Raw genomic sequence first — 24,447 nt, 5'->3', positions numbered from 1 at the left:
TCAACCCTTAACTCAACAATGAGTAGATAAGTGTTATGTGTGTGTATATGTGTAAATAAATGAACACTGAAATTCAAGTATTTCTTTTATTTATATATATATATATAATTCACTGAAAGTCAAATATTTCTTATATATATATATATATATATATATCTTAACCACGCCCCCAACCACGCCCCACCCCCGACCGCGTCCCCCACCCCCCACCCCCCACCTCCCGAAATCGGAGGTCTCAAGGTTGGCAAGTATGAATAACTCTAAATTAAGTCTTTGTGACTTAGAATATGTTCCCCATACTAAAGTGTTACCATTTTTTTTTTAACCTGAGATTTCCGACGTAGTTTGGGGACCGCTGCTCTATATATATTCTATTCTATTCTATTCTATTCTATTGTAGAGAATGTGATTCACGCTTTTCCGGGTCTACGTCACAAGATCCTCCACCCTCTTCCTCCTCCTCCTCCTCCTCCTCCTCCTCCTCTCTCCATCCTCCATCCCTCCTCTTCCCATCGCTCCAGCCGGTGCTCCGTGCGCCACAGCGCGGACATGGTGGACTCTCCCGGCGAGGCCACGACGGCTACGGCGGCGACAACGACGAAGAGGAGGCCCTTCACCGTGCCGGAGATCCCGCCTCTGGACCGGTGTGACTTCAGCCGGGCTCGGATCCGAGCCAGCGTGCGGTGGCTGCTGTGCAAGTCTTACGGATGCGCAGGTAAAAAAAAGCCTCCACGGTGGTTCCCTCCATCCACGCAAGGGTGGATGGGTGTGGCCCTCCATTTATACTGTGTTGTTACCCACGTTATCACCTTCCTCCATATGGCCTTTTCCTGCTTCATCCCGCATACTGACGCCGCTCTTCCCACGCACGCTTTTTTCCACATGACAAGGCTAATTATTGCTACCGTGGTGTTATAGGTGATCCCCTTATGCGCGTGCACGCTGCGTGGGGATTGCCTACGGTGCAACAAAAGGCACATTTGCTGCAAAGTGCTGCTGTGCGGCATGGAAGTGGGTCAGCCCGTGGCGTGCTGGCTACATAATATTTGTGTCACTGTTACAAGGTGACTGTTGTGTTTGTAGTCATCTAGTCAACACAAAGGCGCTGCTGCAAGGCAGGAAAAGTGCGACGTTGCAAATTGTGTTGATTGGCCCTTTGTGTAGTTGCTGGGTGACGTCATTCCACTGTCACTGTGTCCATGACGAATCGATGACTTTATTAGGATTACTATATTCAGAGTCGTGTATAATATTTTAATTTAATAACTAAGGCAGGGATGTCAACCTCCTTTTTGATAGAGGGTTTTCTTAAAAAAAATCAATTGAAATGATGTATTTGAGTTGTGCGATTAATCATGATTAATTGAAATTCAAGTGTGATGCATCTCATTTTAATTTCAATATATCATTTGAAGGCACTGAAATAAATGTATAATCACTAGGGGTGTAACGGTGCATGTATTTGTATTGAACCGTTTTGGTACAGGGGTTTCGGTTCGGCGAGTCAGGCAGGGCTAAAGCAATAACAAATGTTTTTATAGCAGCAGATTTAAGTCCATATTGCATTAAAAACTAGATTTTGACCCACTTCTAGGGTGGAAGAACAATGAGCCCATATATCCTTTTACTGCCAAATTAGCCAGACTGGGGGGGGGGAGAAAAGTTAATCTGAGGCTGAGTTGACTTGAAACTGTTTAATGTTGCACTTTTTATATGTAGAAGAAAAGTTTTGTCATTTTATTTAATCTGAGCAACAACTTGAGGCAGTTTAATGTAGATTAACGTGGACCCCAACTCAAACAAGTTGAAAAACCTATTGGGGTGTTACCATTAAGTGGTCAATTGTACGGAATATGTACTGTACTGTGCAATCTACTAATAAAAGTCTCAATCAATCAATCAAAAAAAGCACTTTATCTGCAGAAAGGTTTTGTTAAGAAATCATTCTGAGCCTTATCTTATTTAGTTTTTATTTTGTATATGTTGACCACATTAACCCTGGCAATGGAGCCTGTGTGTATATGTATGTTATGCCATTGTTTACAAATTTGGTAAATAAATAACCAAAAAATGTATATTTTGTTTTCTTACTGTACCGAAAATGAACCGAACCGTGACCTCTAAACCGAGGTACGTACCGAATCGAAATTTTTGTGTACCGTTACACCCCTAATAATCACCTTTTATTTATATTATCACCTTATATTATCACACAATTATACGGATGCATTTGATTATTAGATTTTTTTTTTAAATGTACAAATTGATGGAGACCTTGCTTTGTAATCATAAGTAAAGGTGACAAGCAGACATTGAACTATTTTTATCTTTACAAAAATATTTGGTAACACTTTAGTATGGGGAACATATTCACCATTAATTAGTTGCTTATTAATAATAATTAGGGATGTCCGATAATGGCTTTTTGCCAATATCCGATATTCCGATATTGTCCAACTCTTTAATCACCGATACCGATATCAACCGATATATACAGTCATGGAATTAACACATTATTATGCCTAATTTGGACAACCAGGTATGGTGAAGATAAGGTACTTTAAAAAAAATAAATAAATAAGATAAATAAATGAAAAACATTTTCTTGAATAAAAAAGAAAGTAAAACAATATAAAAACAGTTACATAGAAACTAGTAATTAATGAAAATGAGTAAAATTAACTGTTAAAGGTTAGTACTATTAGTGGACCAGCAGCACACACAATCATGTGTGCTTACGGACTGTATCCCTTGCAGACTGTATTGATATATATTGATATATAATGTAGGAACCAGAATATTAATAACAGAAAGAAACAACCCTTTTGTGTGAATGAGTGTAAATGGGGGAGGGAGGTTTTTTTTTGGGTTGGTGCACTAATTGTAAGTGTATCTTGTGTTTTTTCAGTTGATTTAATAAAATAAAAAACAAAAAAACAAAAACGATACCGATAATAAAAAAACGATACCGATAATTTCCGACATTACATTTTAGCGCATTTATCGGCTGATATTATCGGACATCTCTAGTAATAATAATAGATTTTATTTGTAAAGAGTACTTTACATTGAGTAAGCAACCTCAAAGTGCTACAGTGTATTAAAAAAAATCAAATCAAAATCAAAACTAGAACAGCCAAATAGCTAATGCTAGTATGCATATATCTAAAAAAGGGCTTTTTTTTAAAAAAAAAGAAGGGTTTTTAAGCCTTTTTTAAAAGCATCCACAGTCTGTGGTGCCCTCAGGTGGTCAGGGAGAGCGTTCCACAGACTGGGAGCGACGGAGCAGAAAGCCCGGTCTCCCATTATTCGTAGCTTTGTCTTCAGAGGTTGGAGGAGGTTAGCCTGTCCGGAGCGGAGGTGTCGTGTGGAGGATTTGGGGGTGAGTATTTCTTTGAGGTAGAGGGGGGAATTTCCATGGAGGCACTGGCGGGTTAGTAGGGAGACTTTGAATTCAATCTTGAGTGGAACAGTAAGCCAGTGAAGGGATTTGAGAGTTGGTGTGATATGGTCATATTTCCACACTCTCATCAGGATCCTAGCAGCACTATTCTGTATGTATTGCAGCTTCTGGATGTTCTTAACAAAGAATTAATTTAGAGTTATTTGGACACTAGGGCAACATATAAGGGTTAGAGTTAGGGTTACTAATAAGCAATAATTCTGAGGTTATTGAGGGAAGACTCTTAGTTAATGGCTTACTGGTTGTATAATAGAATAAGGCATTAATAAGTACTTAATAATGACTAATTAAGAGCTAATATGTTACTAATTTGCATGTTAATAGGCAACCAATTCATGGTGAATATGTGTTCCCCATACTAAAGTGTTACCAAATATTTTTGTAAGAAAGTATTTATTGATATAATATTTGGCATGATCAGATGATATTAAAGTTTAAAAGATATGCATTTTTTTCTGACAAAATTTAAATAATTTAGTCAAATTTAGTTAAATAATTGACCGTATTCTTCGGACCAAAAGGGCGCACCAGATTATAAGGCACACTGCAGATGAGTGGGTCTACTCAGGTGTATTTTCACACAAAAGGCGCATAAAACGGGTCATATTATGATTTTTTTCTTCATTTCTTCAACACTTTCTTGTGGTCTACATAACAAGTAATGGTGGTTATTTGGTCAAAACGTTGCATAATTATGTTTTACAGACCATCTTCGAGCCGATTTCTTACCGTCTTTTCAGTATGCGCTGTTTTGTAGGCGGTCTTATTTACGTGCCTCCACTTCCATAGCATCTTCTCCCCGTCATCGTTGTACCGATAGTTTTTAGCCCTTCCATGGATATCTTAGAACTTTGCGCTACTTTATATTACAAATAGCAACAAACAAGGAGCTTATTGACAACGACACACACATTTTCAGGACTTATGCAGATCCCAAATACACATCAGCTGGAACCAATAGGTATGAACAGTTCGTTTTGCATAATAGGTTGAAACAAAGCGCCAGATAATGTCTTAATATGTGCCATGTTGGGGTCCTTATACATTCACCATAATAGCTGTATGTTGAAGCACAGTATGTCTGACTATGGTAGCCGTAATACGCCGCGTTCCATCAAGCGGTGCGGCTTCGTAGCTTACCAAAGTCCTACTAAAACATTTTGACAGATTTTTTAGCTCCGTGTCACTGTTTAATGTTCTATATTCTCAATGAAACATGAACGTTTTGAGCTTGCTTGCTAACCTGTACTTGCTAATGTCATTTATTGAAAAGGGGGCGTCAATCTGCAGTCCTCACATATTTTTTGTGTGACTGCCATCTAGCGGTCACACTTATCATTACACCATGTACCAAATAACGGTAAGCACAACAATAATTAATTTGTCCGTTAGGCACCATGTTATAAGGCGCACTGTTGATTTTGATAAAATGAAAGTATTTTAAGTGTGCCTCATAGTCAGAAAAATAGGGTAAGTATTTTATTGACCTACATATTTTCCAGACTTTCGTGGGCTACATAAAATGACGTGACAGGCCAGATCTTGCTTTGAGTTTGACACCTGCTCATATATATTATCTTTAGGGCTATCAGAATTAACAAGTTAATTCATGTGATTAATAACAAAAAAATAACGCATTAATCATTGGCAGCCTGGCACACCTGGTTGCAGTTGCCAATCAGGCTGCTATATATGCCTGCCTCGCCTGTTCCTCAGGGCTCGAGGATTATGTTGGGAACCCGCATGGCTGCAGTGGTAGTGACCCCAAGATGCAGGAACCAGGAGAGTGATGATCAGGTAAGAGTCTTTTAATACTCAAAATAGAGAAGGAAGCAGTTGTGCATGTGAGGTTCTTACCATAGTCATTATTCCTCGAGCCCAGAGGAACAGGCGAGGCAGGCATACATTGCAGCCTGATTGGCAACTGCAACCAGGTTTGCCGGGCTGCCAATCAGGGACAGGTGAGGAAAACGAGCGCTCAGGGAGAAAAGCTAGGAAAGGGAACAAAAAGGAAACAAACACCAAACAAGGAACCACCACCAGAAGTGAAGTGACAGATCGTCACAATTGCATTGTATACAAATATTGGGGTCTTTTCTTCGACAAATTTTAATTATGCAAGCAGGTAATCACCGTGATAATCATGATGTGATGAATCTGATTAAAAAAAATAATAATTTGACAGCCCTAGTAATATTATATATGAAGTATTTTTTAATGAAGTAATGTTTTGGACTGTGAATCAGTTGAGATTTTTTTTTTCTGTTATATAACTTTAATTATGTATTTAATTGCCCACTGGGTGCCTTGAATTTTAATAGAGGCTATAGGCCCACACAAGGGGCCCAACTCACTCACACACACACATACACACACACACGCCCACTGAGCTGAGGCTTATTCAAGATGAGGCTTACTCAACCAGACAAGGCCAAGTGATCAAATGAAGACTCCTCTAACCCTTTTATTTAAGCCTTTAGTTCATTTGATATCTATTTAGAGGTGGTCAATATTTTGAGTTCAAGTCTTTAGTCACCACAGCAATAAATAGCTTTATATAGTTTGAGTAGGATTATGACAAAAAAAAAAAGATTAACTACACGTTTTAAAAGGGTGCTGCATGGGCCAAGGAATTGCATTTTGGTGAGATTCTGGATAAAAGTGAAGACAGGATTTGTTTTCTTTACTTTTAGGGTCACTTTTAGGGGCGGCGTGGCTTAGGTGGTAGAGCGGCCGTCCAGAAACTTAAGAGCTCTTTGTTTGTGCACAGTGACTGCAGTTGTGTCCTTGGGCAAGACACTATACCCACCTTGCTCTGGTGTGGATAAATGATGGGTTTCACCAGGGTCGTGACTAGTTTTGAAGAACAGGGGCGGGGCTTTGTCCCATGGAGGTTTCTTGATGCGAGTCAAAAAATGTTGCACTTGCAAGATCTTTTCGCTCACAACTTTTTGGCACTGTATTAGAATTACACAACACTGAATACATCTAAATCATGGGTGTCAAACTCTGGCCCGCGGGCCAAATTTGGCCTGCCGTGTAATTTCACTTGGCCCGTGAGGTGATATCAAATTAACACTAGAGCTGGCCCGCTGATTATATACAGCGGCGGTGCCGCGGTACACCGCTAATTCTCATACTTGCCAAACCTCCCGGGAGACTCCCAAATTTCAGTGCCCCTCCCGAGAATTGTAACGTCCTCTTTTCGTCCAGTCCAACTAGTGTTGGCTCAGTTACATAAAATGTGCGGCTTTGGCACGCACACAGAAGTGAATGCAACGCATACTTGATCTTCAGCGATACAGGTTACACTGAGGGCGCCAGTATAAAAACCTTTAACATTGTTAGAAATATACGCCACACTGTGAATCCACGCCAAACAAGAATGACAAACACATTTCGGGAGAACATCCGCACAGTAACACAACATAAACACAACAGAACAAATACCCAGAACCCTTTGCAGCACTAACTCTTCCGGGACGCAACAAGGTGTGTGTATGTGTGTGTGGGGGGCGGCGGGGTTTGGAGGTAGCGGGGGTGTATTTTGTAGCGTCGCGGAAGAGTTAGTGCTGCAAAGGGTTCTGGGTATTTGTTCTGTTGTGTTTATGTTGTGTTACGGTGCGGATGTTCTCCCAAAATGTGTTTGTCATTCTTGTTTGGTGTGGATTCACAGTGTTGCGTATATTTCTAACAGTGTTAAAGTTGCTTATACGGCCACTCTCAGTGTAAACTGTATCGCTGTTGATGAAGTATGCTTTGCATTTACGTATGTGTGCGTACAGAAGCCGCTCATATCTTGTGACTGGGCGGGCACGTTGTTAGAAGGAATGAAAAGCGGACGTGACGTCAGCTCGTAGAGGACGTTAAAAGCAGTGCCTGTAAGGCACGCCCCCAAGACTGTGGAATACGAGATATAATGACTGATGAACACCTTCGTTCGATAATGAGGGATGCCTCAGCTCAAAGCCTGAGCCCCGACATTAATGAACTTGCATCCAAGTAAAGATGGCAGGTATGTGGCTTGGGCACATCAGATTAGATCAGTGTGTTGCAAACTGAGCAATTTAAAGTCCTGAATGGTTGGTTTATTCATTATTTTATTTTCAAATTTATTAGCCTGTGGAAAAAGTTAATGTTGATATTTACCTCAGAAGGCTGCAAATAGAAAAGAGGCATTAAATTTTTATTTAAATTGTATTTGATATGCCATTGATATTTTTTAATTATTATTATTTGAAACTGGATTTAGCATGTCACTATAAAGTTATATAAGCCTTGCTTGTTCAATATTTAATGCAAAACTTGTTTGGGTCCCTATCAGAAAGGTTAATTTGTTCAACCTTGGCCCGCGGCTTTGTTCAGTTTTAAATTTTGGCCCACTCTGTATTTGAGTTTGACACCCCTGATCTAAATGAATGCAGCTGAGATATGCTCCCCGTGACCCCGAAAGGGACAAAGCGGTAGAAATGGATGGATGGATGGATGTGTTCCCCATGTTCATGTTGGTATTATTGGTTGCACCTGTGTCTTGATCTGGCCCTGCTTTCCTCCAATCCACTCTCGCCTTCCTCTTCTTGTGTTTAGTCCAGGTGTATTTAGTTATCTAATTAGTCAATCTATTTAGTCCTCTGTTTGCTGTCTTGTGTCTGTCCGACCTTTACATGTCCGACTCGTCTTTTGTGCTCAATCCCCGTTTCAACTTTAAATCCTGTTTCCTATCCTTTAATCCTCCACATTTTGGTATGATTGAGTCCTCCGACCTTGAACATTCTGAGCGTGAACTATTAAAATATTCTTTCTCATTCTGATTATGACCCTGCCTATCTTAGTTCAACTTCCAACACTGTTCTTAATACTCTGTCTCACACTTCCTGGGATGACGCTGACCTTTCTGACCTTGGTGAATGTTGGATGAGCTTTTTAACCTCCTGGATTCTGATTTAGAGTTAGATCCTTCTTGTGTCCCAACCACTTTGACCAATAGAGGGTACTCCCCTTCTTTGTCCTCTTCCCATGAGTTGACTTCTGACCCTTACTTGGGCACTTGTTTGACCATCTACTCTGGCCCACCACATGGTGGTCAATGAAGTCGCCCAAGTAGGTCAATGAAGTCGCCCAAGTAGGCGCACTCATACTTCTGTTCACCCACAGCCTGTCTAAACCTGTCAATCTCATAAGCTTCTCCTTTGGTGAAAGTCTGTTTACCTGGTCCTAAGTCCTGCAGTGTAGCTTCTCCCCTGTTAGCGTCCTCTTTTAGTTTATAAGGCTTCATTGACCCAACGGCAGCAGGCTGATGGCACTCATTCTCCTGTGACCCCGAGTCGTGTCTCAATGGCTACAAGGGGTTCAATCATCATGGTTCCCATCCAGTTGTCAGTGCAGAAGGAGTCTCCAACCCTCCTCCACACCTCCCCCCTCCCACCCTTGGTGTCTTTTCCAGCAGAAAAACAGGGTGTCTGGAATCCGCTTCCTGGGGGGGAAGAACTAATGGCAGTGCTAATGTGGACGCACAGCTTTGTTGTGCGATGCCGCTCTTCCAGTGGGTTTTCCGACTATGCCACATACAGCTCCTGCTCGCCTGGCTTGGAAGTGTCCGTTAGGTGCTCGCATCCTGCTGTTTCAATGACCACGAATGTGGTTAGTTCATGGACGCCAGCTACAGTGGCGTTCAACTCTGCGCCGCCAACTGACTCGTCCCCGCTGACTCCGGGGACACTTGGCCTGGCGACCCACTGGCAACTCCTCCTATCACCCACCCGTGACTGTGGACTTGCGTCATTTTCGTTTTCGGGAAGTCTGGAATCATCCCTTTTAAGGAGGGCCGGGGGTCATACTTGCCAACCTTGAGACCTCCAAATTCGGGAGATGAGGTGGGCGGGGTTTGGTGGTAGTGGGGGTGTATATTGTAGCCCGGAAGAGTTAGGGCTTCAAGGGATTCTGGGTATTTGTTCTGTTGTGTTTATGTTGTGTTAGGGTGCGGATGTGTTTGTCATTCTTGTTTGGTGTGGGTTCACAGTGTGGCGCATATTTGTAACAGTGTTAAAGTTGTTTATACGGCCACCCTCAGTGTGACCTGTATGGCTGTTGATCAAGTATTTCTTGCAGTCACTTACGTGTCTGCAGGAGCCGCATACAATATGTGACTGGGCCGACACGCTGTTTGTATGGAGGAAAAGCGGACGCGACGACAGGTTGTAGAGGACGCTAAAGGCAATATCATTGTCCGGGTGAAATTCGGGAGAATGGTTGCCCCCGGAGATTTTTGGGAGGGGCACTGAAATTTGGGAGTCTCCCGGAAAAATCGGGAGGGTTGGCAAGTATGGCGGGGGTACTGTCATGATTTGTTTCCCGGGTCATGGCTTGGTTTATGTGTTTATGTTTTAGTCTAGTTCATGTGCATGTTAGTACTATTGGTTGCACCCGTGTCTTGCTCTGGCCCTGCTTTCCTGTAATCAACTCTCTCCTTCCTCTTTAGTCCAGCCAGCTGAATTCCTTATCTAATTAGTCAATGTATTTAGTTCTGTTTGTCCGATCCTCGTATGTCTTGTCCTCGTTGTTGGAATAAACCTCGTGAACTGAACAACCGTGTTCCTTCACCTTGCTTCCCTGCAATTGGGTCCTCCTCACCAAGCCTCCACACCCACAACCGTGATAAAAGCTTCACCATTACAAGTTATGTAGACATCAAAGAAGTGTTTTCAAATGCGAAGTTGGTAGAGTGGCCGTGCCAGCAATCGGAGGGTTGCTGGTTACTGGGGTTCAATCCCCACCTTCTACCATCCTAGTCACGTCCGTTGTGTCCTTGGGCAAGACACTTCACCCCTTGCTCCTGATGGCTGCTGGTTAGCGCCTTGCATGGCAGCTCCCGCCATCAGTGTGTGAATGTGTGTGTGAATGGGTGAATGTGGTAATACTGTCAAAGTGCTTTGAGTACCTTGAAGGTAGAAAAGCGCTATACAAGTATAACCCATTTATTATTTATCATTTAAATGAGGAGAGAGCAATAACACTACGTGGTTTAAGGCGGTTGATATAGAAACCCCAAAGAGCAACATTGGCTAGTGTGCGGTTTAAGAGGGGAAATATACTACATAGAGAAAAGAGGTAGAACTTAATAGACATAGGCATCAGCTAGTATGCAATTTATGAGGGGATATACCGAGACAAAGAGTAATTAAGGGCAACGTCATTGAGTAATACATGGTTACAGAGTTGACATAGAGCATACTTGCCAACCCTCCCGGATTTTCCGGGAGACTCCCGAAATTCAGAGCCTCTCCCGAAAACCTCCCGGGACAAATTTTCTCCCGAAAATCTCCCGAAATTCAGGCGGACTCAGGTCCATGCGGACCTGAGTCCGCTAACCCACAATATAAACAGCGTACCTGCCCAATCACGTTATAACTGTAGAATGATGGAGGGCGAGTTCTTGGTTTCTTATGTGGGTTTATTGTTGGGCAGTTTCATTAACGTCCTCCCAGTGCGGCAACAACACACAACAACAGCAGTCACGTTTTTTGTCTACCGTAAAGCAGTTCGTCTGCCGTAAACAGCAATGTTGTGACAGTCTTAAACAGGACAATACTGCCATCTAGTGCATTTGATGAAAGCACTTTTGTGCGTGCCACACAGCAATGCATCATCAGAGAGGGTGTTCAGCATGGTTCGAAAAATAGTGACAGAGAATAGAACAAGGATGGACAATTCAACCCTTAACTCAACAATGAGTAGATAAGTGTTATGCGTGTGTATATGTGTAAACAAATGAACACTAAAATTCAAGTATTTATTTTATATGTGTATATATATATATATATATATATATATATATATATATAATAAAATAAATATACATTTATAGCTAGAATTCACTGAAAGTCAAGTATTTCTTATATATATATATGTCAAGTATTTCTTATATATATATATATATATATATATATATATATATATATATATATATATATATGAAATACTTGACTTAGTATTTCGTCAAGTATTTCACATATATATATATATATATATATATATATATATATATATATATATATATATATATATATATATATATATATATGAAATACTTGACTTGGTGAATTCTAGCTGTAAATATACTCCTCCCCTCTTAACCACGCCCCAAACGCCCCCCACCTCCCGAAATCGGAGGTCTCAAGGTTGGCAAGTATGACATAGAGGAAAGTAAAAACAGAGCAATAAATATCTGTCTAAATTGTCATCGTCATGAAAAGTGAACAGGGTCCTCGCCATAGTTGTTCACGCACATTTTGTAAATTCATGTTTCGCAGGCACAGAAGCATGCTTCTGCCTGTATAAGATTAGCTCTGAATTATGTTAAACGAGTTAACGGCGCCTGATCTACTATTCTGCAGTCGTGTCTCACTGCCGCCGTTGCTGCTGGGACACAATGACTGCAGCTTTCCATTTCCATCGTTTCCATAGCGACGACCGTCCCATTTCCTGCCACCACTTTTTGCAATGTGTTGAGAGGATTCAACAAAGCAAACACAGCAAAAGTGTGTCAGCAAAAAGTGGGGTGACGATCATTTTTTTTAGATTTTATTGATGCTATACTGGTGAGTGGAGAAGGAGTTACACAAGAGAGGAAGACAGCCATTTATAAATGCGCATAGACATTGGAGACTTCCCTCTAGTTAGCCCGACAGCTCCAGCATCCTTCTGAGACTGCAGCGTTCAGAATGTGGGTCAGTGTTCCGATGCTGTCCCGCTCTTGGAATGTTTTCGTCTTCTTTGTGGATAGCGTGACATGATCCTCGCTTTTCTCCCTGAGCTGTTCATGCAGAAGACGACATTATCGTCTCGTATAGGACATCAGCAAACGTCCACTGGGGCAAAAGTTTACATCATGACTACACTACGAGGATTAGACACTGAGTGATCACACTGATTGGTTGCTATGGTTACTGTGTAGGCCTGGCCTTCCTGTATCATCATTGGTCGGCTTTTTACATACTGTTAATGCAGTCTACCCATCAGGAAAAAACACTAATTGGTTCTGATGTTTTTTGTTCTCTTCTACATCCTGCCTTCCTGTATGCTCATTCTGGCCCAATTTCCTTCGCCGATCATATAATATCTGCGTGATTTGATTTACCTATCATTCAGATGCTGCACTATGAATTAGTTATGATTAGTTTGGTCTCATTGACCCACTTGTCCGTCAGTGTTCATTAAGGGTGTCCTTGTCATTCAATAATTCACATTTGACATGTGCTGTGCTTCTTTTCGTAAAACGGGCATCCCACGGATCGCGAAGACCTGCGCACACCTGTGCACACCTAAGTTTGGGGCGGGTGGGCTTGATCTCTGTGAGCAGAACCTGGCTTACACTGCAAAAAGTCAGTGTTCAAAAACAAGAAAAAAAAAATACAAAAATGAGGGGTATTTCATTTGAACTAAGCAAAATTATCTGCTCATAGAACAAGAAAATTTGGCTTGTCAAGACTTTCCAAAACAAGTAAAATTAGCTAACTTCAATTAACCCAAAAATACTTTAAAATAAGTATATTCTCACTAATAACAAGTGAACTTTTATTTGTAGAAAAAAAAAAGACCTTTTCGCTCAATATGTTGAAAAATATTCTTAAATAAAGTAAATGCTAGTGCCATTATCTTGACATAATGATATGCGCTTGGCATTACATTTCTTGAAACCAGCAAACTTATACTAAAAACTAATTTATTGTTCTTAATGGAAAGGCAACAAGGCAACCGCTTGTTACTCTCGGGGTCTCCTAGCCGCTCAGGCAAATCATATGGTCTAAAAATGCATTTTTCCATCGATAACATGACATCATCGCGCCAAGTGCGTGCTCTTTCAGCCAGATAGTGCGCACATTTTTTTTTATTGTAATTTTGAAGAATTCATCTGAATGTGCATGAACTATTTCTGTTCAAAATTGTTAGAAATGTCACATCTTAAATGTTTAAATATTAACTGTCAGTTTACTGTACTGTGCCAACTGTACTACTATATGAGTACGTATGTTCTATTATTTCATTGAAAATAAAACAGCAAAGTCCATTTGGCTGTCATCTGTTTTAATCATGAGACACAATTGTGTCAAAGTCATGTTTTTTTTTTTCATGCTTGAAATATATATATATGTTGCCATCCAAGCAACGTTACCATGGACGCCCCTGCTTATTTCAGCAAGACAATGCCAAGCCACGTGTTACATCAACGTGGCTTCATAGTAAAAGAGTGTGGGTACTAGACTGGCCTGCCTGTAGTCCAGACCTGTCTCCCATTGAAAATGTGTGGCGCATTATGAAGCCTAAAATACCACAACGGAGACCCCCAGACTGTTGAACAACTTAAGCTGTACATCAAGCAAGAATGGGAAAGAATTCCACCTGAGAAGCATAAAAAATGTGTCTCCTCAGTTCCCAAACGTTTACTGAGTGTTGTTAAAAGGAAAGGCCATGTAACACAGTGGTGAACATGCCCTTTCCCAACTACTTTGGCATGTGTTGCAGCCATGAAATTCTAAGTTAATTATTATTTGCAAAAAAAAAATAAAGTTTATGAGTTTGAACATCAAATATGTTGTCTTTGTAGCATATTCAACTGAATATGGGTTGAAAAGGATTTGCAAATCATTGTATTCCGTTTATATTTACATCTAACACAATTTCCCAACTCATATGGAAACGGGGTTTGTACATAGCAAAAGTGGATTTCATTACATTACGTTGCTGGAGTTGTAGCCGGTTGTGCATGACCAAAGATCGTTTATTGTGACAGGATGTTCTACCGCATGGTGATGTGAAGGCGCGATACAGTCCACACAATGTCCTACACAAAGTACAATTGCAGTCAGTCATGTGATCTTATTCTCACTCAAAACAAATAGTGAGGATATGATCTTGGTGTCCTCAATGGTAGTTCCGGGCATGGCTGCGTCACAAATTGATTGTAGTGACTTGAGTCTGTGTTTACGTGTCCATCCCCAGAGAATGTCCCAGTGGAGTTACGGGAACCGCTCTACAAGGATCAGCATGAGCAAGAGCACCTCAAGCCAGCCGTCTCTAAGCTGCTCCTCTCCACGGAGTTCTACTGCCGAGTTCAAGCCCTGCTGGCCCAGGGTCAGGGTGGCACTGGGCCAGCGACACAGGACTTACCGGATGACAACTACGCTCTGCTGCAGTTCCTCACAAAGAAAGGGCTCGCCCCGAAGGTCCAAGAAGTGGACGTCACTGGGGACGACCTCTGCCACGTTCCCATCAAAACAGTAAGCGATTATGCATGTCCATCTAATGGAATATAATAATATAAATACATACCTGGTAAATACAGTAGTAGAATCTTTGGGCACGATTCAAGAGCTACGAATCGGTTAAAATCATCATCATCATCATTCATCATTTCTTTTTATTCCTTTCATGAAAATGCATATATACAAGCCATATACAGTTGACACTTTCATTTTTTTTTTTGTTTCTTATACATTTCCATGATCAGAAAGGAGCAGATGGAAGAATACTATTGTTATATTTATCTGCCCCCTTTTTAACACAAATTATTTTAGATGACTTTATCACCGTTCCCTCCACCAACACCCCAACTCCAACATACTTTTAATTTTTGTTTAAACGGGAACATTATCAGAATTTCAGAATGGTTAAAACCATTAAAAATCAGTTCCCAGTGGCTTATTTTATTTTTCAAAGTTTTTTTCAAAATTTTACCCATCACGCAATATCCCTAAAAAAAGCTTCAAAGTGCCTGATTTTAACCATCGTTATAACCACCCGTCCATTTTCCTGTGACGTCACATAATGAAGCCAACACAAACAAACATGGCGGAAAGAACAGCAAGCTATAGCGACATTAGCTCGGATTCAGACTCGGATTTCAGCGGCTTAAGCGATTCAACAGATTACGCATGTATTGAAACGGATGGTTGTAGTGTGGAGGCAGGTAGCGAAAACGAAATTGAAGAAGAAACTGAAGCTATTGAGCCATATCGGTTTGAACCGTATGCAAGCGAAACCGACGAAAACGACACGACAGCCAGCGACACGGGAGAACGCGAGGATGAATTCGGCGATCGCCTTCTTACCAACGATTGGTATGTGTTTGTTTGGCATTAAAGGAAACTAACAACTATGAACTAGGTTGACAGCATATGAAATACATTTGGCAACAACATGCACTTTGAGAGTGCAGACAGCCCAGTTTTCATCAATTAATATATTCTGTAGACATACCCTCATGTCAGCAGGCCAGGGAAGCTAGGGTTGATATTCTTCTCTTGATCATCTTCGGTGGCATAAGGGACGGTGTGAGCCAAGACATCCAGGGGGTTTAGCTCGCTCGTCTGCGGGAACAAACTGCCGCCATTGCTTGCCGTGCTACCGAGGCCCTTTGTCCCTGAATTGCTCACACACTCCGGCAGATTCAATGGGGGTCTGGCGGCAGATTTCTTTGACTTTATCGTTGGAAATGCATCTGCTTTGAGTGTCGCAGGATATCCACACATTCTTGCCATCTCTGTCGTAGCATAGCTTTCGTCGGTAAAGTGTGCAGAACAAACGTCCAATTTCTTGCCACTTTCGCATCTTTGGGCCACTGGTGCAACTTGAATCCGTCCCTGTTCGTGTTGTTACACCCTCCGACAACACACCGACGAGGCATGATGTCTCCAAGGTACGGAAAACAGTCGAAAAAACGGAAAATAACAGAGCTGATTTGACTCGGTGTTTGTAATGTCTTTGAGAAAATGGCGGATTGCTTCCCGATGTGACGTCACGTTGTGACGTCATCGCTCCGAGAGCGAATAATAGAAAGGCGTTTAATTCGCCAAAATTCACCCATTTAGAGTTCGGAAATCGGTTAAAAAAATATATGGTCTTTTTTCTGCAACATCAAGGTATATATTGACGCTTACATAGGTCTGGTGATAATGTTCTCCTTTAAGAGAAAGCGATCGCAGCTATTTGGGATACAACACTTCTCAGACGGCAAGAGAACTTTCCAATGTCCAGGTCAGCTGTGATCCTACTTACCGAAAAACATAGTCCATTTGTCGAAGGAGAGACAACGAGAATGCAAGCTCCCATGTAATAAAAAAAGGTAGCGCGTGCTTTGTATTACCTGGGTTCGAGGGAAGACTACGGAAAACGGCGAATGCTTTTGGACTGGCAAAGCAGACTGTATCAGTTATTGTCCACCAAAGCAACCACCCTCGACCGCCCACTAACTCGCAGCCAGTGTCCAGTCTATAACTGTCATGTCTGTGTGATCATGTTTTTGTTTTGGTCATGTTCGGTTTTGTTTTTGGACTTTTTGTGCACTTTTGTTTTGTCACCATAGCAACCATTAGTTTTCACCTGTCACGTCACGCACCTGTTTCACGTTTTGAGTCACGCACCTGTTTTCGTTAATCATGTCTGTAGTATTTAAGTTCATTGTTTTCAGTTTGTCTTTCTGGTGACATCCCACAATTATGCTCTGCACATTTCTGACACTTGATTTCATGTCCATCGTTCATGCTGCTCCTTTTAGTCCATGCCAAGTAAGTTTTGTTTATTAATGCTATAGTCTTTTGGTTTCATAGTTTGTTCTCCGCCACTGTGCGCGCTTTTCGTTTGTACTTTATTTTGATATATTAAATAAATCATGTATTTACATTCCCGTCTCGCCCGAGCCAACTTTCCGTTGCATTCCGGAAAAGCAAACACCCAGGACCAAGTCATGACAATAACAAAGTAATCAACATTATAAAAATTATAGCTCCATCTGCTAGGTCACCACAAATGATTAGAAAAATAATGTAGATATCATTTATACACCACTGTGGAGCTAAGTGACAGTTTTGTGTCCCGGTTGTAGAAAGCCCACCTGGCCATGATCGACTCCCTGATGTCGCTGGCTGCCAGAGAGGTGGTGGGCAGGGTCAATATGGCAGAGGAGGCGGCGCAGATGGGCGTTGGGGCGCCGTGGGAAAACGCGCTGCTCTTTTGGGTCAACAGGGTAAGTCGAGGGTGTCGAGAAAGACAAGCATTCATCCGAGACATGCAAGGCCACAGGGGCCGGAACTTAGCCCAGGTGATTTAACATTGTTGTCTTTTAAGTTGAACCAGAAACTGAGGGAGAGCACCGAGGAAGAAGAGCCAGCTAAGTCTCAGCCGGGTACCGACCAACAGCCTTCTCAGGAAACGGTAAGCACACACTTAAGGTGGCATAATGGTCAATGGTGGTGATACGTACTGTACCTTCGCACATGTTGTTTTTACCAAGCCTACCCTCTTGTCAAGCTTCTAACATCCTCATCCTCACTGTGTCTCCCCTGGGCTGGTCTCTGTTGGTACTCTTTACCAGGGCCCGTCCAACCGCTGGTACTGGAAGCTAGTCCCAGTAAGTGTCCTCTCAGTGTATACTTGCCGTGGATGTGCCTGCATACACACTACGTGTGTGTGTGTGTGTGTGTGTGTGAGAGCGTGTCTGTGTGTGTTTAAACTGCCTTTAAACTCAACTGCCTGTCATGTCAGCTGATCAAAGAGAGTGTGTTGATTTGTCCTGCAGCGTTGCCGGAAAAACCCACAGTGGCCGACAGTGGCAAACGCGCACGAGTGTCCAAAACACACACAACTCCCAAAAACACATGCACAATGAGGGAAAACACAACAGAAGTACGATGAAACCGGAAGTTAGCATGCTACTAGGAAGTAAGTCCTATAGATACAAATATGTACACTGCAAAATGTCAGTGTTCAAAAACAAGGGGAAAAAAAAATACAAAAATGAGGGGTATTTTACTTTAACTAAGCAAAATTATCTGCCAATAGAACAAGAAAATTCGGCTTGTCAAGACTTTCCAAAACAAGTCAAATTAGCTAAACTCAATGAACCCAAAAATATCTTAAAATAAGTATATTCTCACTAATAACAAGTGCACTTTTCTTGATGGAAAAAAAATAATATGAGACCTTTTTGCTCAATATGTGGAAAAATATTCTTAAATGAAATAAATGCTAGTGCCATTATCTTGACATAATGATATGCGCTCTGCATTACATTTCTTGAAACCAGCAAACTTATACTAAAAACTAGTTTATTGTTCTTAATGGAAAGGCAACAAGGCAACCGCTTGTTACTCTCGGGGTCTCCTAGCCGCTCAGGCAAATCATATTGTCTAAAAATGAATTTTTCCATGGATAACATGACATCATCGCGCCAAGTGCGTGCTCTTTCAGTCAATTAGTGCGCATATATACAGCCCGGCCCGCCGGCCAAAATTTTTTAATTGTAATTTTGAGGAATTTATCTGAATGTGCATGAACTATTTCTGTTGAAAATTGTTAGAAATGTCAAATGTTAAATGTTTAAATATTAACTGTCAGTTTACTGTACTGTGCCAACTGTACTACTATATGAGTACATATTTTCTATTGTTCCATTGAAAATAAAAACGCAAAGTCCATTTGGCTGTCATCTGTTTTAATTATGAGACACAATTGTGTCAAAGTCATGATTTTTTTGTTCATGCTTGAAATAAGAAATGATTACTTTAAAAAAGTAGTTTTATACTTGTGAGTGTTGATGACACAGCTTTGCAACAGTTGATATTCTAGTTTCAAGCATGTTTTACTCAATATAGCTCATCAAATCTCAGCAACAAGCTGTAATATCTTACTGAGATCATTTAGGACCAAAACCCTTAAAACAAGTAAAACACTGTAACATAAAATCTGCTTAGTGAGAAGAATTATCTTATCAGGCAGAAAATAAGCAAATATCACCCTTATTTGACATATTTAATACTACTTACTTAGATTTCAGTTTTTGCGGTGTAGATGCCCCCTCTAGCGTTGTTGTCTATTACAACGATGCGTCGTGGCCACCATCTTGAGCAGGGCGAAGCCGTGTCTATTTACTGCATTAGTCAACTGAGACAGAAGTCTATCAATGCAATCCGTCTGATCAGTGCGGCCATGTTGACGTGCCTGACAAGCCTGAAGGCGGCATATACACATACTTATTCATGAGTAAGTCCTACCAGTGGCACAAAGTCTGAGAGGGATATACACTGCAAAAAGTCAGTGTTCAAAAACAAGAATAAAAAATACAAAAATTAGAGGTATTTTATTTGAACTAAGCAAAATGATCTGCCAATAGAACAAGAAAATTCGGCTTGTCAAGACTTTCCAAAACAAGTAAAATTAGCTAACCTCAATGAACCCAAAAATACCTTAAAATAAGTATATTCTCACTAATAACAAGTGTACTACTATATGAGTACGTATTTTCTATTTTTTTATTGAAAATAAAACAGCAAATTCCATTTGGCTGTCATCTGTTTTAATTATGACACACAATTGTGTCAAAGTCATGATCTTTTTTTTCATGCTTGAAGTAAGAAATTATTACTTTAAAAAAGTAGTTTTATACTTGTGAGTGTTGATGACACAGCTTTGCATCAGTTGATATTCTACTTTCAAGCATGTTTTACTCAATATATCTCATCAAATCTCAGCAACAAGCTGTAATATCTTACTGAGATCATTTAGGACCAAAACACTTAAATCAAGTAAAACACTCTAACAATAAATCTGCTTAGTGAGAAGAATTATCTTATCAGACAAAAAATAAGCAAATATCACCCTTATTTGAGATATTTAATTTTACTTAGATTTTAGTGTTTTGCAGTGTACAAATACATGAGCGGGATGCCCAGAAGAAAGCTGGCGGACTGAAAAGCAATACAACAATATTTTAGAGCTACAGATTTATTGAGAGCATGTGTTTTGCAGGTTTATGTGTGTTTTGGACGTTGCTGCGCGTTTCCAATTTGCATTTGTTTGGGGTTTGTGTGTGTTTTGGAGGCCGCTGTGCATTTGCCCTGCTCTTGCGCCTTGCGTTTTGTGAAATCGCATGTGTTTTTTGCAATTTGCGTGTGTTTTGGACTTTGCTGCGCATTTGCCCCTGTCGGCCACCGTAAAAAAAATTAAACAACACCAGGGGCCTGCCGTACTAAAGGTTTGCGTGTACTAAAACACGTGCAAACATGATAGCACACACAATGTTCATCTTCTTAACTTGTGCACAGTGGATTGCGTCTCTGACGTGAGCAGAATTAGGAGGGAATCCACACTGCAAAAACTGAAATCTAAGTAAGATTAAATATCTCAAATAAGGGTGATGTTTGCTTATTTTCTGTCTGATAAAATAATTCTTCTCACTAAGCAGATTTTATGTTAGAGTGTTTTACTTGTTTTAAGGGTTTTGGTCCTAAATGATCTCAGTAAGATATTACAGCTTGTTGCTGAGATTTTATGAGCTATATTGAGTAAAACATGCTTGAAAGTAGAATATCAACTGTTGCAAAGCTGTGTCATCAACACTCACGAGTATTAAACTATTTTTTTAAAGTAATCATTTCTTATTTCAAGCATGAAAAAAAAATCATGACTTTGACACAATTGTGTCTCATAATTAAAACAGATGACAGCCAAATGGACTTTGCGTTTTTATTTTCAATGGAACAATAGAAAATATGTACTCATATAGTAGTACAGTTGGCACAGTACAGTAAACTACCTTTTTAAAGTAATAATTTCTTATTTCAAGCATGAAATAAAAAATCATGATTTTGACACAATTGTTTCTCATAATTAAAACTGATGTTAGACTTTGCTGTTTTATTTTCAATGAAACAATAGAAAATACGTACTCATATAGTAGTACAGTTGGCACAGTACAGTAAACTGACAGTTAATATTTAAACATTTAAGATGTGACATTTCTAACTATTTTGAGCAGAAATAGTTCATGCACATTCAGATGAATTCTTCAAAATTACAATAAAAAAAATTTTGGCCGGGGGCCGGGCTTTATATATGCGCACTAATTGGCTGAAAGAGCACGCACTTGGCGCGATGATGTCATGTTATCCATGGAAAAATGCATTTTTAGACCATATGATTTGCCTGAGCGGCTAGGAGACCCCGAGAGTAACAAGCGGTTGCCTTGTTGCCTTTCCATTAAGAACAATAAATGAGTTTTTAGTATAAGTTTGCTGGTTTCAAGAAATGTAATACCGAGCGCATATCATTATGTCAAGATAATGGCACGAGCATTTACTTAATTTAAGAATATTTTTCAACATATTGAGCAAAAAGGTCAAAAAAAAAAAATTCTACCAAGAAAAGTGCACTTGTTATTAGTGAGAATATACTTATTTTAAGGTATTTTTGGGTTCATTGAGGTTAGCTAATTTTACTTGTTTTGGAAAGTCTTGACAAGCCAAAATTTCTTGTTCTATTGGCAGATAGTTTTGCTTAGTTCAAATACCCCTAATTTAAAAAAAAAAAATTCTTGGATTGGATGGGATATTCACTCATACTTTTGGGAAAATGTTTCTATTTTTTAACGTCTTCCTATTAATGTTTAACTTATTTTTAGACCATTACTAATTGCATTTGACCTTAGAGGTTCCACTGTAGTCCACAAACAGTATTTTTATGATCTATAGTGTAATTTAGTTTTATATAGAACAGACCTGGGCAAATTAAGGCCCGGGGGCCACATGCGGCCCGTTAAGCTTTTCAATCTGGCTCGCCGGACATTCCCAAATATTTTTTTGTAGATCTTTAAGATGGAAACTGTAGCTGCCATTATGATGTGCAGTGATGTTTTCTAATTACCATAAGTCTTGAACTATACAAAGTATTTCAATGGTTGGAATCTGCGCTTTTGCATGATATTTTAGTGACTAGTGTTGTCCTGGTACCAATATTTTTCGATACTTTTCTAAATAAAGGGACCAGAAAAAATTGCATTATTGGCTTTATTTTAACAAAAAATCTTGTGTGGCAGACCGGTACTTTTCAGAGGCGGTATGGTACCGAATATGATTCATTAGTATCGCGGTACTATACTAATACCCGTATACCGTGCAATCTTACTAGTTACTATGGTAATCTACGTCACAGCAGGTCAGACGAGGCACCAAGCAGTGTGGGTGGGAAGCGTTTCCACAGAGTGTTTCCAGAACGGCCAGCCTGAAATGGGGGTGTCAGGGACAGATGCGGAAGGAGATTTTTACAAGAAAGTTCTAAAGCTTAGTGATATATCAGATGTATCAGATTGTAGATGTTTTTTGTTTTTTTACCCTTCGCATTCATATTTCGCTGTTTTTTTGCATTTTTGTTACATTTGGCTTGATTGTAAAATATGTCGATTGAGAGGGGGTGTGACGTTCATATGTTGTCAATATTCAGGGTTTTATCGTTCATAGAAAAAAACAATTCCATTCCGTTTTTAAGGCGGTCTGTCATAATATTTTTAGCATTCAATCAGGCTTTATTGTGAAGTTTTGTATTAGTTTTCCTAAAAATAGATAGACAGACATATTTTTTTCTCTAAATTTGGTCAAAATAATTGCCCAGGCCTGATATAGAAGAAAACAAGTCAATATAAAATGCATATTAGAGAGAAAGGGGGACCTCTGGTGGTCCTCCAATACACACACCACTCCTCTGAGGACATGGTGACTCTCAGGCATCAGTTGAGTGAAAGGGATGCTCGGAGGGAAGGAAGGAGAGAAGTGGAGGTGAAACCACGCCCACCTTGTTTGTCCCCCGCCTCGCCTCTCCACCACTGTCCCCTCCACCCTTCTGTTCCTCCTCCTCCTGTCGCTTTGTGACGAATGTGTTACAGGGGACCCCTTTGTCATTTTTACGCTTGTGTCCCTCTTCTCTGCCATCCCCCATCCAGCATGCTATCGCTTTTTGTTTGAAGGAGTCGGGGAACAAACCGCCAGTGGTAACGTATAACACCTCGCCATACTCGTCCTCTACGTCTCCCGTAGTAACAAAAACCCCCAACTCACCGACTTATGTCCACCCTAACACCAAGCTGCATTGTGGTTTCAATTTTACTGCACTGGTGCCAAAAAATCACATTACGGGAGGTGTGACCCCCCCACCCCCCAGCCCCATACCCTCACTCCCCACATCTAATGCTTGATGAAGACCTTTGGCCTCCAACAATGCCGTTATGGCTGCCAGTGTGTGTGCGTTTGATGCATCCTCACATAAAACCACATTGTTTGAAATTGTTTTTTTGGTCACTGTTTATCATTTCTGTAATGCTTGGTTTTCTGGAGCTTGAGACCACGCCCTCTGGTTGGTGTGTGTTTACCTTGTCGTCACATGCACTCACAACATGACCACAACATTAGTTGCACTTGTACAATCTAATGAGAGTCAATCAAGAGCTGTTTCCAAAATGATCTTAAGATAACACCCTATTTTCCAGGCTATCGAACACACCCACCAAATTTTTGATATTTTTTATGTGTATTAGCCGCACCAGACTATAAGCCGCAGATATACAGCGATACGAAACATTTAGTAAATGTTTATTTACCTACCTTATTTGTTGCCGAATGGTGCCTGTCATATGGCAGTAAAATGGCTGATGAAACAAAACAGAAGTCCTCGTCATGGACCCACACTGCAAAAACTAAAATCTAAGTAAGATTAAATATGTCAAATAAGGGTGATATTTGCTTATTTTCTGTCTGATAAGATAATTCTTCTCACTAAGCAGATTTTATGTTAGTGTTTTACTTGTTTTAAGGGTTTTGGTCCTAAATGATCTCAGTAAGATATTACAGCTTGTTGCTGAGATGTGATGAGCTATATTGAGTAAAACATGCTTGAAACTCGAATATCAACTGTTTCAAAGCTGTGTCCTCAACACTCACGAGTATTAAACTACTTTTTTAAGTAATAATTTCTTATTTCAAGCATGAAAAAAAAAATCATGACTTTGGCACAATTGTGTCTCATATTAAAACAGATGACAGCCAAATATACTTTGCTGTTTTATTTTCAATGAAACAATAGAAAATACTTACTCATATAGTAGTACAGTTGTTATTAGTGAGAATATACTTATTTTAAGGTATTTTTGGGTTCATTGAGATGAG

At 40.3% G+C, this 24,447-nt stretch overlaps 1 protein-coding gene across 1 annotated transcript in view; it reads left to right on the top strand.

The window, feature by feature from the left end:
• Positions 1 to 520: 520 nt before the first annotated feature.
• The window catches only part of LOC133570155 (calmodulin-regulated spectrin-associated protein 3-like), a 43,733-nt gene continuing 19,806 nt past the window's right edge, over positions 521 to 24,447 (top strand). Inside the window, exons 1-6 of the mRNA XM_061922864.2 lie at positions 521 to 715; positions 14,462 to 14,739; positions 17,343 to 17,483; positions 17,585 to 17,671; positions 17,832 to 17,867; positions 23,229 to 23,276. Coding sequence (XP_061778848.2) covers positions 550 to 715; positions 14,462 to 14,739; positions 17,343 to 17,483; positions 17,585 to 17,671; positions 17,832 to 17,867; positions 23,229 to 23,276 — 756 coding nt within the window. The 5' untranslated portion in view covers positions 521 to 549. The remainder of the gene's footprint in view (positions 716 to 14,461; positions 14,740 to 17,342; positions 17,484 to 17,584; positions 17,672 to 17,831; positions 17,868 to 23,228; positions 23,277 to 24,447) is intronic.

This window comes from Nerophis lumbriciformis, linkage group LG27, assembly GCF_033978685.3.
Source record: "Nerophis lumbriciformis linkage group LG27, RoL_Nlum_v2.1, whole genome shotgun sequence".
Classification (NCBI taxonomy): Eukaryota; Metazoa; Chordata; class Actinopteri; order Syngnathiformes; family Syngnathidae; genus Nerophis; species Nerophis lumbriciformis.
The sequence above is the reverse complement of the archived record's forward strand: the minus strand, read 5'-3'. Positions and strand labels throughout refer to the sequence as shown.